Here is a 14,809-nt window from a genome sequence, read left to right as displayed (position 1 = left end):
GTGTTGGTGACGGGTGTCGTGTAGGCTTGTAGTCTGGGATCTACAATTGGCGGAGTGATGACCTTCTACCTAGTTCACATGCGGTCAATAGCATTTGCGCGCAGACTAGACTCTGTAGCAGAAAGCGCACAATGACAAGGGAAGGGGTTGATCTTGACATAAAACTACCATCTACCCTTCGAGAAGTCTTCAAGTATAAAAACAAATAGATCTTTTTGTGAAAGAATAGCCCTGGAAGCTTCAAGTTGACCCTCCAGACCGTAGTTTCATGTCAAGATCAACCCCTTCCCTTGTCATTGCACGCTTTTTGCTACAGAGTCTAGTCTGCGCGCTTTTTGCTACAGAGTTTAGTCTGCGCGCAAACGGTAATGGCCGCATGTGATCTACGTAGGTCATCACTCCGCCAATTGTAGATCTCAGACTACAAGCCTACATGACACCCGTCACCAAACCTCCATACACTTACGTTTTCAACATGCTTCAGTTGTCTGCAAGTGCTGGATATGCCACAAACACCAAACAATGGTCATAGCATCCCGTGTGGTACGTTTATTGGATTAGTTCTAATGCTAATTTGATTTTAAAGTTATGGGACACTTGATGACGTTGGGGGTGAGTGATGACTGATAACGTTGGGGGTAACACTCAGTGACCATTTAGTAAGAAGATATGGCAGGAAGTAGGCGGGATGATCCCAGACTCTCTCGTGCCTGGAATTGTCATACGGGCACTGGACAAGACTAGCACGAGAGAGTCTGGGGACAAGGCTAAAGACGATCCAGTTACTAAACGTTTCAGTTAACAACTAACAATGCCACAAATATATCACTTTATTGGGGCACACCCTGAGAAAAATGCAATTGAAAAATTGCTAGCAGGTTTACTAAATAAACAACAGCATCGATACTTCATCCATTAAATGTAAATTCATCACACAATGCCACTCTCCTGTCAACAACCTTATGATTAACAATACCAGAGTTTGGTGCCAAAAATTTACAACCGTCAGCATTTCTTTGCAACATAATACACAATCGTAACTCACAAACTGTCAAGGAAAAGGTATTATGCTTTGTACAGGTAATTCTCAAACAATTAAAGTAACATTCAAATTAGATATTTGGAAATATCACTTAAAAGTACAGCAAAACATTTAAAATAACAAGATACACTAAACCATATCCAAAAATCAATAGCTTAAAGTAACTTACGAACACTGTTCATTAACAATGATTACAAATTTCACACTGAAATCTATTTCTCACCTTTCGCTGACTTGGGTTTCAGCATATTTACTTCGATAGTATTTCTCTATCTCAGCTTCATCATCTTCATCACTACAGAAGATGATCAAAAGTTACTCCCAACAATGCAAAACCCTAACTCCCAACAATGCAAAACCCTAACTACCAAAACACAAATACAGATTTAACTTGTACATGAATTTTTCGACCACATATGCACGTTTGACAGCAAGGCACACCACAAGAGACCAAATCATTTCAAAGTTTGAGCCACGCTACATTGTTTATGAAATGAATTACTCTATTTGCAATCTAACTACTTCATCATTCAAATTAATTTCCCTGCACATCTATATTAACTGACTGCCATCGCCTAGGAAGGCCAAGAATGCCGGAATATTTGTTAATATCTCTAAATACATCGGCCACGCAGGTATTAATTAAGTTCGAGCAAGTCTTCAAATCTTCGGCTGCGCAACGGCTCTTTCTCTTTTGGAAACAAATCAACGTCCGAAGGGCTCATGTCTGGTGAGTACTGGGGATGAGAAGGAACCTCGCGCTCAAGGCCAAGAGCTCAGTAACAATGTTGGCAGTGAGGCAACTTAAATTGTTATGAAGAATGTGTAGGCATGTCTGCAGAAGTTGTGGTCGTTTCTTCCGCAAAGCTGGTCGGTCACAGTCTGTCCACAAAAAAATCTTGTAGTAGGCTTTGTTTACTCCTTGACCTGCTGGAACATCATGCAGCACTCCTTCCCAATCGTGGGCAATGATTGCCATCATCTTCAGTCTGTTTTGCCGCCTGCTTGAATTTTAGAGTCAAAGAAATCCTGGATGGTGCTATTCTAAAGACTGCCGCTTAAACTCAAGTTTGTACACCCTCAAACACGTCTCGTCTTACCATCTAGCAAGCAAAATTCACTTGCATGTACTTCTGGTCATCAGTCAGCTTGTGCGGCACCCACTTGGGAGTAATCCTCCTGTAGCCAAGATGCAACAAAAAATTTGAGATGCAGACACAGGAGAATTCCCACCTCTTTCACTACCTCTATAAAGCTAAAGTAATGATTTTCATTAGCTCGTCAACAGGCTGCACATTTCTTCCCCCCCCCCCCCCTCCTCCCAGTTGATGTTCAAGGACAACCTGCTAGTTCATCGTCTTTGATGGATTCCTTCCTTTTACCAAATCTTGCTACCCATTTCCTCACTGCCCTGGCTGCTAGTGCATAATCTTGGTGATGGTTAATTAACACAATGCAGATAACATCTGCTTTCTTGCCACGCAGTGTCTCAATTTTAATGTATACCCTTTGCTTAGTCACTCCACTCCATCCACGACAGAAAACCTGCATCTCTATCAATCGCACTACCTCACTGCTACTAACGTAAATTCAGCTGAAATTGCTATGGATAATTAATGACATCAAAACACAAAACACTTCTAAATAGACAGTTAAGGAGAATTTGGTACAAACTTTTCAAATGGGCCACATATAAATGCACTGAAAGATGCTCCAACTGACACATAGTAGAATGATACAAAAAAATGCTCATAAGAAAGTATGCAAACACAAGAACTCGTCCATACACAAGGTGCTGACACAAGCAAGCACACACAGAAATATAAATGCCACAATTCTGTTCACACTAAGAAAATTGTTTGAAATTTTGCTCAACTCAGCTGCCTTTGTAAGCAATCTTAGTCATAAATTTTGCTAAACATGTAAAGATTGGACAACATATCTATGCTACAACATCTAGGTCAAACGACAGAGTACAGTTACATGTCACTTATCCGACGTTCACTTATCCGACATGCCATTAACCGACAGGTCAAGCTTGTCACGTGGCTGGTCAGCTGCGCATGTGTACATACATGTACATCCATGTGCATGTTAGTTGTTTCTTGAAACAAGTTTGAGAGTGAGTTCAAGCGTTTCTTCTCATTGTATTCTACATTCATCTACATCTACATTCATTCTACATCTACATTCAGTATACCTAACGTGGAAAAAATGCTGTATAATATGAACAATAGTTGAGTTCGTAACCGCTTCAGTTATCCAACATTTTCACTTATCCAACAGGGATCCGGTCTCAAGGGGGTCGGATAAGTGACACGCGACTATACTTTATTAATTACAGTAACCCAGTTTCTTGCACAAATTGGACACTTCACCTGCACAGGCAAATGTAGAGCCAACCCAAGCTGGCTCAACAAGATTGGTGGGGCTAGCCTAGCACAGCTCAGTATGCATTCACACTACAAAATTAAACAAGCTGACCCAAGCCAAAGTACACTAGCCTAATTACAAGTGCTTATTTGCACAGTGCATTTGCAAGTGCACACTATCCCACCATAATATTATGTAAGGCCACTATTTGTTGATTCTTAGTTCTCATCAGTGCCTGCACGGAAAAATATGACACACACAAAATTGCTATTATCCCCATTACGCACGTGCAATACATTGATTCACTAGCAACCTGTCTGGGTCAATCAACTTTTGTGGGTATAGTTTGACAACAAAGAAGACCATCCTTCATTAAAGGAACTATTACTAGTATGAAACAGTCTGCAACATTTGATTTATTGTTGTGGTAAATTAATACCATATTGAACAAGTTATTCATGATATTAATTAATGCTAATTGTCTTGGACACCCACAATCGATTCTGTGCAGTTCACATAAGTACGTGAAAAATAATGGCATAATGGTAATGGTCTGCCCGCCTGCATCATTTGAGATGAATTTCTGACGAGAAACTATGAATCAACAAACAGTGGTCTCATTTCCAGAATCCCAATTTCTAAGTCCATCTCAGCACATATAATAAACTAAATAATTTCAGGTGGTCTCGGTTCACATTTCTAGAGATACTTTGGAGACAAAACTTTGAAACTGATTCTTACGCCCGTTGCAGCATCTGATGAATTCTTCTCATTCCCTAGCCACATGAAAACAAATCACCAAACTATATGAATAAATCAAATCAATTGCACCAAAACGTACCGAAGCATCTTTCTCTGGTCTTTTACTCCGCCCATCATCTAAACATAAGCACGATCACGTGTCTAACCACGTGCATCAGTGTCTGTCAGGATGCACCTTGTTTGATAAAAGCACTAAATCCTTCTTCTTCTTCGTCGTCTTCATCGTCTTCGACGTCGTCGTCAACTTCTACAACAGAAACGTACAATGCAACTTTGTTCACTAGCAAAGGCGCGCGCGTAAACACGTGCAAACCAGCTTCGTCCAAAATGAACTCATTTCTAGGTCGTTTAGGAGCAGAACGACCAGCTTCTTCATCTTCAAATTCGTCAAAACCATCTTCATCGTCTTCTAGATCATCAGGATCAAAATTGACCTTCAGTAGATAACAGAAGAATAATTTAGTTTCTTCAACACAGCGTATAACAACTACAATTTACTAACCTCTTCTCCTTCGCTCCCTTCACTATCAGACATCTCCAGTTGCTGAAACACAAGAACAGAACGTGCGTTAGCAAACGAGCCTCGCGCGCGTTAGAGAAGCGGGAAACCAAAATTCGTCCACAGGTGACTGTGTTTCTTAGCACAGCGAAAAACTATTTGTTACATATTGCATATCATCAAATTCGTGTATTGCTCATTGTCGAAATTGGCTTGACATGTTTCTAGTCTCTTCGTCATTGTTAGCCTCGTACCAGACCCTCTCGCGCCGTCGTGCCCGGTTCCCGTATAACACGAAAACGCCATAGAGGGTCTGGGATCATACCACCTACTTTCTTCACCTACTGTCACCCCACGTCACCAACGTCAATACTTTCATGCTATTAGTCCATTATAATGTAACAATACACCAAGGGCGTCACGTCTTAGGGGCTAGAGAGGGCGCTAGCCCCCCCACTTTTTTAGGGCGTGGCTTGCTATATTTTGAGTCAATTCTATTTTCAACGTTAATTAAACAGAAGTGTAGCTTGTCTTTAGCTAAATTAGCTGATTCAGCATAGATGTACGTAGTACTGCTATGAAGGACTGCCTGGAAATCGAGGCTAAAGCACCCGGATACGGAAAATGTCAGCGGGAGACAGCTGTCACAGCAGCAGCTCTGTCAGCCTCAGCAGCGACAAGAACACAAAGCGGAAAGGACAGAAACTCCTTACCACCTTTCTAAGGTCCACTAACAACGTATCGCGGATTGTTGAAATGGAAAAGTAACACGCCAATTTTTTAGATCAAGAACTTCCCTGCAGCCAGAGTCGTCTCACTCCAAGTCTTTGTCATCTTTTTGTACGTCAAGGTTCGACGATACAGCTAGTTCTATCGTGACTGTGACTGTCTCTACTAGTACTACTGCTAGTGAATCTGGCCCGAAAGATTCTGTGTGTCATGCGTTTGATCCTTGCCGAGGTCCAACTGCTTGTTCTGTGACCAATGGCCCGTATCAACCTTGTGCAAAAGAACTGCCGCATGGGAAATTTCCTCAGACGAAATCTGGCACTTGTAATAGGTCCTTTCAACCACACTGGTACACACAATTTTGCTGGCTTGAGTACAGCCCTGCAGCGGATTCCGCGTTCTGCTTTCCTTGTCGGCTGACAGTAAAGCATAACCTGGATAAACAAGGTTGTCCAGACCAAGCGTTCGTGAGTAGAGGTTTCAGGAAGTGGAAGTCAGCAGTAGCTGACATGAGGCGTCACGAGGAATCTTTGAGTCATATTTCAAATGTTGGAGTGTGGAAGAATAGCCAACAGCAGGATGCAACCAGAGGAAGTGTTATGCAACAGTTGAGTACAGCCTACCAGACACAAGTAGAGCTGAACAGACGCAATTTACGTAAAATTTTTGAAGTAATTTTTTTAATGGGAAGACAAAACATCCCATTGAGAGGCCACGATGAATCTAAAGATTCTCACAACAGAGGAAATCTGCTGGAATTTCTTGAATATCTGTCATGGTACTGCCCTGACTTAAAACGCCATTTGGAAGGAAACTTTCACTACGTAAGCCCCAAAAGCCAAAACGACATGTTGAAACTCATTGCATCTAACATTCAGAAGAGAATTACGACAGCTGTCAAACACTGCGGCTTCTTTGGACTAATATGTGACGAGTCACAAGACATATCAAGGGTAGAACAAATGTCTGTCAATGTAAGGTTTGTAACAGACAGCCTGAATGTAGAGGAGAGGTTTCTTGGATTTTGGCCTTTAAAAGGTACTGACGGAGAAAGTCTGTTTCAGCAACTGACGCAAGTTTTGCTTGAGACGGGCCTATCAATGTCTATGGTACGGGCACAGTGTTATGATGGAGCGTCAAGCATGTGCGGGAAGCACTCAGGTTTAGCTACCAGGCTTCAGGAGGTCGAGAAGAAAGCTGGATATGTGCATTGCCATGCCCACAGATTGAACCTCAGTCTTCAAAACAGCTGCGAGAACGTTACAGATGTGCGAAACGTTCTAGGTGCTGTTTCCAGTCTCTATAATTTACTTGAAGGATCAGCCAAGAGACATGAAAAGTTTCAAGATGTGCAACGAAGACAGAACGAAGGAAAGGGCCCGCAAGCAGTACTCCAACGACCATGTCATACTAGGTGGGGTTCCAGGCACGCAGCAGTCCATACTGTTAGGCAACAGTTTGCATCAATTCTGATTGCTCTGGACGAACTCTCTGACGATGCTGCGATCGGAAGTGAAGCTCACTGTTTACTGACTGTTGTATCTTCATTCAATTTTCTCTTCTATGTGTCCGTTCTAGACACTCTACTAGGATTAATCTCTCATCTATCCCAGTACCTGCAGGGAGAGAACGTAGATCTTCAGGCAGCAAAAAGATCAGCTGATAGCGTCATTGCTACTCTACAAAGTTTCAGAACAAATGAAAGTTTTGAGAATTTCTGGCAGTCATCGGAGAAAGAGAGTAAAGCAAAAAACCTGACTCCACCAGCTCTCCTTCGAGCTCGTCGACCTTCTCACCGAATTGACGAACGAAGCACGACCCAATATCAGCCACTGTCACCAAAAGAACGTTATCGACAAGCATATTATGAATTATTGGATATCATGGTATCAGACCTAACTCGACGCTTTTGTAGCAAAGATTACCGTGTGTTCTGTGGAATTGAGAAGTTGTTGTCCGAGTCAGTCTCGTTATCGGCGCCAGATCAGTCGCTTGTGAGTGAGATATTACACTTTTACACAGGTGACTTTGACAACACTCAGTTCACGTCTGAAATAAGAGTATTTTACAATTATTCTAAACTGCACTTTTCTAAAGACGTTGTGGAGACCGGCAACATAGGTGCTCTTGCTCGTCAGTTTGTTTCTCTCCGTTGCACAGAATTGTTTCCCCAAGTCTTCAAACTGTTCAAGTTGTTTCTCTGCATTCCTGCTACATCTTCAACTGCAGAGCGGTCGTTTTCTGCTCTAAGGCGACTAAAATCATGGCTGCGAACTAGGATGGCTGACGAGCGCCTCCGGTCCCTTGCTCTGATGTGCTTCGAATGCGACATTGCTAAGGAACTGGAGAGTAATATTGATGATCTTGTTTCACAATTTGGTGCTCTTTGTGACAGACGTCTTCCTCTACAATAGTTAGTAAACTTTTTGTAATGTTGATATTAAAAAGAATTTAATATATATGACGCCATGAATTACGTCACATATCTCAGCTTCAAATTTGCGCCCCCCCACTTTTGGGACCCATGTGACGCCCTTGAATACACCCTTCTATCAAAGCAAATTAGGCATTACGCTATCTGTGATATCCCATAATTGCATACATTCATTGGTTGTTCTTCGCTCGTCTATGCGACATGGAAACCGATTCATTCACAGAGCGATCTCCTGAGTTCGATTCACGTTATCTGAAGCTGTAAGGTCCAATGTGATTTGATCACCAGTAGCCTGGAGTATATGCATGCACTAAGCCAGGGGTGGGCATGGTCGGTGGGGTTGACGCTCAAATGACCTTGCTCTCTTGTAACTGGCGCTCCGGATTATACGGGATAGCACGAGGTACTACACGTGATCAACTTTAATTAAACATGGCGTCTTCATTTTCCCATCCTGAATCTGTTCCGGATTCTTCCTTGAAGACTAGAAGTAGGAAGGCTCAAGAGAAATCACGGATCCAACCAGTTTTGAAATTCTCGAAAGCGGAACCACTCGGACTCCGTGTAAGAGGTAGTACTAGTAAAACTCGTTCAGAGCGAGAGTGTAGTTCTCCGCAAAGTGACGTCGGCTCGGAAAATGTTTACAGTGGAAGTACCAGGATTGAGGGAAATGAGAGCGAGGTACACGACAGTTATCTCGATAACAACTCTGTAGTAGCGGTGTCCAGAAGTCTAGTCGAAGACGCTGGCGGATCTCTAAAAGTGCATCTAGTTTCTGAAGAATCGGCATGTTGTGAGGCTGCCGCTGTTGACTCTCACGAGGCCGATGAAGATCTTAACGAGTATCGGCATGCACCCACAAGAAAAATGAGAAAATTTCACTTTCAAGAAATTTGGAAAGAGAAATATTTGATGGCTCCTGGCGAACTAGCAGATACAATGGTGTGCATGATATGTGGTCAGCAACTAACGTCTCTGAAGGACAGCACTGCTAAACGACATGCTATTCGAAATCACAAAGATTATACAACATTCACTAAAGAAAAGAAGCATGAAATTTCAAGACTTTTTCAGCAAAGGCAAGTCCAGAAGAGGCGGCAACAAGAATCATTACACCAGGACACTGATCCGTCTAGTCTAAAGGTGACGGCGTCTTACAAACTAGCTTTCACTGTTGCTAAGTATAAAATGCCGCTTTCATACTGTGATGCTATGGTTGAGTTTGCTGTAGGAGAGGATCCAAACTCCGATGTTTTTCGGTCAGTTACTGGTAGTCGTGGCACCGTTACAAGAAGAACAATGGATCTTCATCAGAAAGTTCTAGTGCCTGAAGTACTTAAAGGGGTCAATGACAGTCACTTCTGGTCACTGATGGTTGATGACTCTACTGATACCGGAACACATGAGCAAATGATATTGTATGTCAGGTTCATTGATTCGCGTCTCCAGTCTATTGTTACTAGATTTCTGGGTGTAAAGAGAATTGAAGGTCACCCCAACGCAGAAAACCTTTGTAGGAGTATCATGTCTGTAATTGGCAGTGAAGGATCTGGTTATGCTCTACCAACAGACCGTTTAGTTTCTTTCACCACAGATGGAGCATCAGTTATGTTGTCTTCTCACAATGGCGTTTTAGGTAAAATCAGAAACGAGATAGGAAATGCTAAACTTCTGTCTCAGCATTACTGTCCTCATAGACTTGTCCTTGCATCAAAGGCTGGTCAGCATCTGCTACCTGATTGGATAGAAAAAACTGTAGCCTCAGCCATCGACTATTTCAAAGGCAGTCCTTGCAGGAGAGACGAGTTTCAGAAGTTTTTACAACTGGCTGAACCTGGAGGGGAATATCGTTGAATAGTTGACTACCATCGTATCAGATGGTTGTTCCTTCGCGCTTGTGTCGATACTCTGTGTACTGTTTTACTCCATTTGGTTAATTTTTTTGAAAGGGAGAAAGGCAATCAGCAAAACAACAGCCAGACTAGAAAAAAAGGCGGGCAAATTGTACAGCGACCTGTCAAAGCCAGAATTCTGTGTCTACCTGTACTTTCTTAGGCCACAGCTTGAAATTCTGGCTGACCTAAACAAGGTGCTACAAACCGACGAGCAGTCAATCCACACCACTTATCTAAAAATCCGGGCATGCAAAAAGACGTTTGTCTCTTCAGTAGTAAGGGACGTTGAAAAAGTGTTGACGACTTTGACGATCGACTAAGTATGGACGAAGCCATTAGAGGACTGCCAGATAGTGAGTTTCAAGAAGAGTTGAGAAAGTGCGAAGAGCATTCGTTAGTGAGTGACAGAGAGCTGAGAAATATGAAGAAAACCATGGTTTCGTATGTACAGGAAGTAGGGAGAGCACTAGAAAAAAGGTTCAGTGATGAGAGCTTTTATGCAGATCAATGCAGCTTTATAGAACCACTGAAGAGAAATTTTCAAAAGGCTGACATTAAACAAGTCCTTCAAATGGTTGATAGTGGGTCATGGTTCAACGTAGACAAGTTGGAAAGACAATACAAGTCATATCTATTCGACGGTTCTCTTGACTTTCTATTTACTGACACTTGCGACAGAGACATTACACGATTTTTCCTCACCCTCGTCCAGCAAGAAGAATTCAGCGAACTTGCTAGATTGGCGTTGCTACTGCTAACAGTATCACCAGACTCAGTAGCGTGTGAAAGAGGTTTAGTGTAAACGAATACCGCACCTCCTTAGCCGATCAGACACTAAATGCTCTAATGGCACTAGCGCTAGACACCAGATCTGTTGCTGAATTTCCGTACAAGTGTGCTTTATAGATAAAGGTATAGACAATGCAATTAAGGACGTTTGTTGTGTGCGTGTGTGTGTGTGCAAGCGACGTGACGGTGCGTGCCTGCCTGTCTGTCTGCAAAAACAATCTGGCGCTCACTTGATTTTCCGTGGCGCTCACTTGATTTTCCGTGGCGCTCACTTTGAGCGCCATAGCGCCAGTTGCCCACCCCTGTAAGCGCTGCTCTATGACTGTGCTAGGCTACAAGAACAGTATGAGTCGGGAAGCTCATCAGACAGAGTTCCAACGAAAGTGGTAATGAACAGTGTCAACTGTAGCTTGTTGGCCGCCGGAAAGACAACCCTGTTCTCTGTGGATGTTGGCAAGCTAGTGCGCCTTGCCTTTGGATCAACTGTAGAGAGGAGAAGCGCCAGAGTTCAAGGCTGCCGCTCATACGTTTACTGCGGTATCCGGAGAAAGAGTGATCATGAGGAAAGTCCAACCAAACGTTCTTGCATACAAGAGACATCAAAGGATATTACATCACCGACCTCTGACCATCTACTACGAATTACACAATTAGAAGCTGAGCTCAAACGTGAAAAGAAGCGCACACAAGACTTGGAGGCTGAACCGGAACAATCAATTATTCAGAGTCAATCTATCCAGTGGCATCAAGTAGGAACAGAAATTAACGCAGAGCTGAATGCGCTACAGAGAGCTGGAGGAATCATGTCAACAGGTCCAGTTGATGCAGCAGATGCGGCTCCATCGCGTCTGCAAATCGCCTAGTAAGTTAGCGGGCCATCCTTGCAGCACGTATTTCAACACTCTCGCTGGTACAGAATCTTCACATGTCCACCGTTTGATTTTCACTGACTGCAGACTTTAGTTTACATAATCTACACAGCCAATTACGTAATTGCACACGCTCCCAAAATTACATTACTGCTTTCCTCGATAGGCCAAGCTGACACCACTACAGGACCAAAAGATATCTACAGCTTGGCAGCAGTCTGCTTACTAGCGAAGAAGACAAGTGACAAGGTCAAAGGATTTCAGCTTCTAGTTAGTCTGATGTTGGTTGCCAGGGCAACTAGTAAACAAGTCGTTACTACTCTTAACCATATGGGTGTCTGCTTGTCATATAGTCAAACTTTTAGGTATGTGGAAACGCTGCAAAGACGATAGAGCAGAACAGAGAGCTTCAACATGGAGACTGGATCGTTGCCTATGACAACATAAATATTGAGAAACGTGTCACCCATGAGAGACATGCCAGACATACAGAGGCATGAAACTTCACGAGTCGTTTGGCTGTCACCTGATTACAATACAACAGAATTACCACAATGCACTCGAGGAGATTTAGCTGTAGAAGACATTCTACCGAATGATGATGACGACAAAACATTTTACGAATCTGCTCAGACAAGAGTTCAGAAGGTACTCATACACAGATTCAAATGCTGCAATCACCTTAAAGCAAGACATCAATATGACAACCATGACCAACCAACAACAAAATCTATTATCCACCCTATTGCAGTGACAGACATAGACGAAAGTTACACTGACAATAATGTTACTATTCTTGAAGAATTTCAGAAATGCTGGCGATAGATGACACTGTTCAACAATGTGTTGTCGGTGACCAAGCGACTTTGCAGGGCAATTCGTGCAGCTCGGCGTAGAAGGGTAGCAGATATTCCTTCAGCACGCCTCCTATGGGCGAAAGAGAATCTTGGTGATTTCCACTTTGCATGGGAGTGCCTAAAAGTCATCTTCCTCATATTTTGAGAGTCACCTGATTTTCCTGGCTCATTGGCTCATCTCAGCAAACTGATCAACCGAAGTGGAGTCACCGCTGCTGCAAAAAAATTTCAACAATCCGATGAGTTCCTCAAACATGCATTAGAAGCACATCTGACTGCATCCCTCATCACCTTTCTCAACATATCTGCTAACTCAGATTTAATTGTACAAGATGCAACCATTATAACGAACTCATGGCCATGAAGTACGAAGATGGCCCAAGAGTTATCCAACATTGGCGAATGTGGTTACTGTACTTCCTCGCAACAAAGAGAAGCAACTACAGCAATGAAGCAGCAAATCTCTTAGCCAATCTGAAGGCTGACTTTTCCAAGAGGCTTGCTTACATAGTAACTCACAACAGACCAGTTAATTCTCTGGGCATACCTGGTCATGGGAAATCAATAGACATGGCAGTAGAACACCACAATCTTGTCATCAAAACAACTTTACGATCTTCTGTTGGCAGTATCACCCTCCATCATTTAAGAGTAATAAGCTTAGCATCTCAGCTATTACATGATGCTGAACTGTTATGCGATCAGGAAGTTCATGCCCCTCATGTAGGTACAAGGCATACAAGTACAAGTGCTGAAAAAGACATCCAAATGATGACATCCAATCTATTGGCCAGTCAAGTCACTTGTCGGATTCCCAAAGAAAGTTGCCATCTAACAGACATTTCACAACACCAGAGAAAAAAGGATATGAAGTTGCCTTATCCAAGCAATGGATTGAAAAGTTCCTAAGTAAGACAGACCTGAGAATTGAGGACAATCAGTCCACTGAAGACCATGAAGAAATTGATTCTCCTGATGACATACAGCTATGACAGAAATAGACACATGTACATAATATCGTAACTACTTGTATTGAGAAACATAGCCTAAAGTGAGTTACTAGTGATTTGTAATCTCTCCTAAAACATGTCTACAAGCTGAAGTGCTCCTTGTACCATCACTACTAATATTGGCTATAGTGTAAGGAATGTGAAACTCAATTAACTTAAAAGCTGCTAAACTGAAGTCCCTTACAACTCCTAGTGACCTAACATCATTTTCTGATCGAATCTTATTACATTTTTACTAGTTTATCAATCACTAACATGGATAAGACCCCATCTAGTCCTCTCATTCTGTATCTTGTGCCACCTGCCGTTCTTCTAAGTTCAAGTAGTGCTTTCCTCAAAGCAGCTCTCTGACCAGCAACAACACGACGTGATCTGAACGGTGCAGATCTGCATGGAATAGGAGGAAGTGGTATGGTGCAATCCACCTCTGGCTGAAAAATATGAGGTCGCTCATCAGATGCATTGCAGAAGGAACAGCACAAATCACTATCAGGTAACGGCTCATCTGACTCCAAAATCTTGTAAATAAGAACTCTTCTCAAACAGACCTTATTTGAGGCAAGAGTCACAATTTCGTTGTTGCACACTGACAGTCTACGGTCCTGAGAGTGTGCCACAAACCGAGCAAGGCACAACCTTAGTGGATCTCTCCCTCCACGTCCAGCAAGTTGCACAAGCTCAGATCCACTGTCTGGCAAACCAAATAGAATAACTTCACTGATGTCATCAATGTCCACACCAAGGCCAAACGCACTAGTAGCTACCATGACTCGCTGCTTGCCACACTTGAATTCTCCATAGTGTTGAGATCGCCCCTCAAGTGTCATTGTGGCATGGTATTGTCCTACTGTACCCCTGGTTATACTACTGCAGCTGTACACAAGATGGTTATACACTTCATACAAAACATCCTTTGATCTGCAAAATATATATTTGATTTTTGGAATATCTTTAGAATACTTTATAGAGGACACCATAGAAGCTAACAAGTGGAAGACTGACGAAATAGAGGTGGATGAATCCAAAGAAAAATGTAAGTTTGGACGATTTAGAGATCCAGATACTAGAACATAGTCAGGCATATTCAGATGTTGGGTTACAGAAGTAATAAGGAAAAGTGGAGCTGTTGCTGAGAGAGCCATAATTGGGACAGTAGGCAGGCAAGAACGAATAAAACTTAGTTCCTTGTAAGAAGGTCTAAATGTAGACCCCCCGCTCTTCGATCAGATGTACTTCATCAATAGCAATGAAGGAGATTGCTGTCTTCAATTGCCTAGACAATGCGTTTCGCCAAAAACTTGATGTGATCGCTTCTGGAGACGTATTAACTAGACAAACCACTGTTACCCACCATTGCCTTACCAAAAGATTGTCCAATACTACTCACTTAGTTTGTACTTGCTGGAAGAAGTGTCTTTCAACAGTTTTTCGTCTGACAAGGACTCAATTCGTGTGACAAACACTCCCTTTTTACCAGTTTGGCGACCTTGAATCATCAGGAAGCTAATAACTAAAGCAAACTGGCTGCTTCAAGCAACTACACCTACCTG

General features: G+C 42.6%; 3 protein-coding genes across 3 annotated transcripts in view; 1 reads left to right on the top strand and 2 right to left on the bottom strand.

The window, feature by feature from the left end:
• Positions 1-4,752, bottom strand: part of LOC134180972 (transcription elongation factor SPT5-like) — a 34,681-nt gene extending 29,929 nt beyond the window's left edge. Inside the window, exons 1-6 of the mRNA XM_062648152.1 lie at positions 4,680-4,752; positions 4,491-4,611; positions 4,353-4,424; positions 4,257-4,294; positions 4,157-4,191; positions 1,266-1,337 (exon numbers count right to left, since the gene is read on the bottom strand). Coding sequence (XP_062504136.1) covers positions 1,266-1,337; positions 4,157-4,191; positions 4,257-4,294; positions 4,353-4,424; positions 4,491-4,611; positions 4,680-4,712 — 371 coding nt within the window. The 5' untranslated portion in view covers positions 4,713-4,752. The remainder of the gene's footprint in view (positions 1-1,265; positions 1,338-4,156; positions 4,192-4,256; positions 4,295-4,352; positions 4,425-4,490; positions 4,612-4,679) is intronic.
• Positions 4,753-5,267: 515 nt separating this feature from the next.
• Positions 5,268-7,925, top strand: LOC134181624 (zinc finger MYM-type protein 1-like). Its single transcript, XM_062648892.1, has 2 exons — positions 5,268-5,401; positions 5,461-7,925. Exons 1-2 carry the CDS (start codon positions 5,301-5,303, stop codon positions 7,817-7,819), a joined length of 2,460 nt encoding a protein of 819 aa, XP_062504876.1. The 5' UTR covers positions 5,268-5,300; the 3' UTR covers positions 7,820-7,925.
• Positions 7,926-13,483: 5,558 nt separating this feature from the next.
• Positions 13,484-14,401, bottom strand: LOC134181540 (uncharacterized). Its single transcript, XM_062648815.1, has one exon. It carries the CDS (start codon positions 14,399-14,401, stop codon positions 13,484-13,486), a length of 918 nt encoding a protein of 305 aa, XP_062504799.1.
• Positions 14,402-14,809: the final 408 nt, after the last annotated feature.

Source organism: Corticium candelabrum, chromosome 6, assembly GCF_963422355.1.
Source record: "Corticium candelabrum chromosome 6, ooCorCand1.1, whole genome shotgun sequence".
Lineage (NCBI taxonomy): Eukaryota > Metazoa > Porifera > Homoscleromorpha > Homosclerophorida > Plakinidae > Corticium > Corticium candelabrum.
Note: the sequence above shows the minus strand (reverse complement) of the source record. Positions and strands in the feature narration are given on the sequence as shown.

What these genes read in the sequence shown, in the direction of transcription:
- LOC134181624 (XM_062648892.1), top strand. Translation starts at nt 5,301, where the DNA reads ATGTCAGCGGGAGACAGCTGTCACAGCAGCAGCTCTGTCAGCCTCAGC. An exon ending in CTCCTTACCACCTTTCTAAG is followed by an intron (nt 5,402 to 5,460) that starts GTCCACTAACAA and finishes CCAATTTTTTAG; the next exon opens with ATCAAGAACTTCCCTGCAGC.
- LOC134181540 (XM_062648815.1), bottom strand. Translation starts at nt 14,401, where the DNA reads ATGGCTCTCTCAGCAACAGCTCCACTTTTCCTTATTACTTCTGTAACC.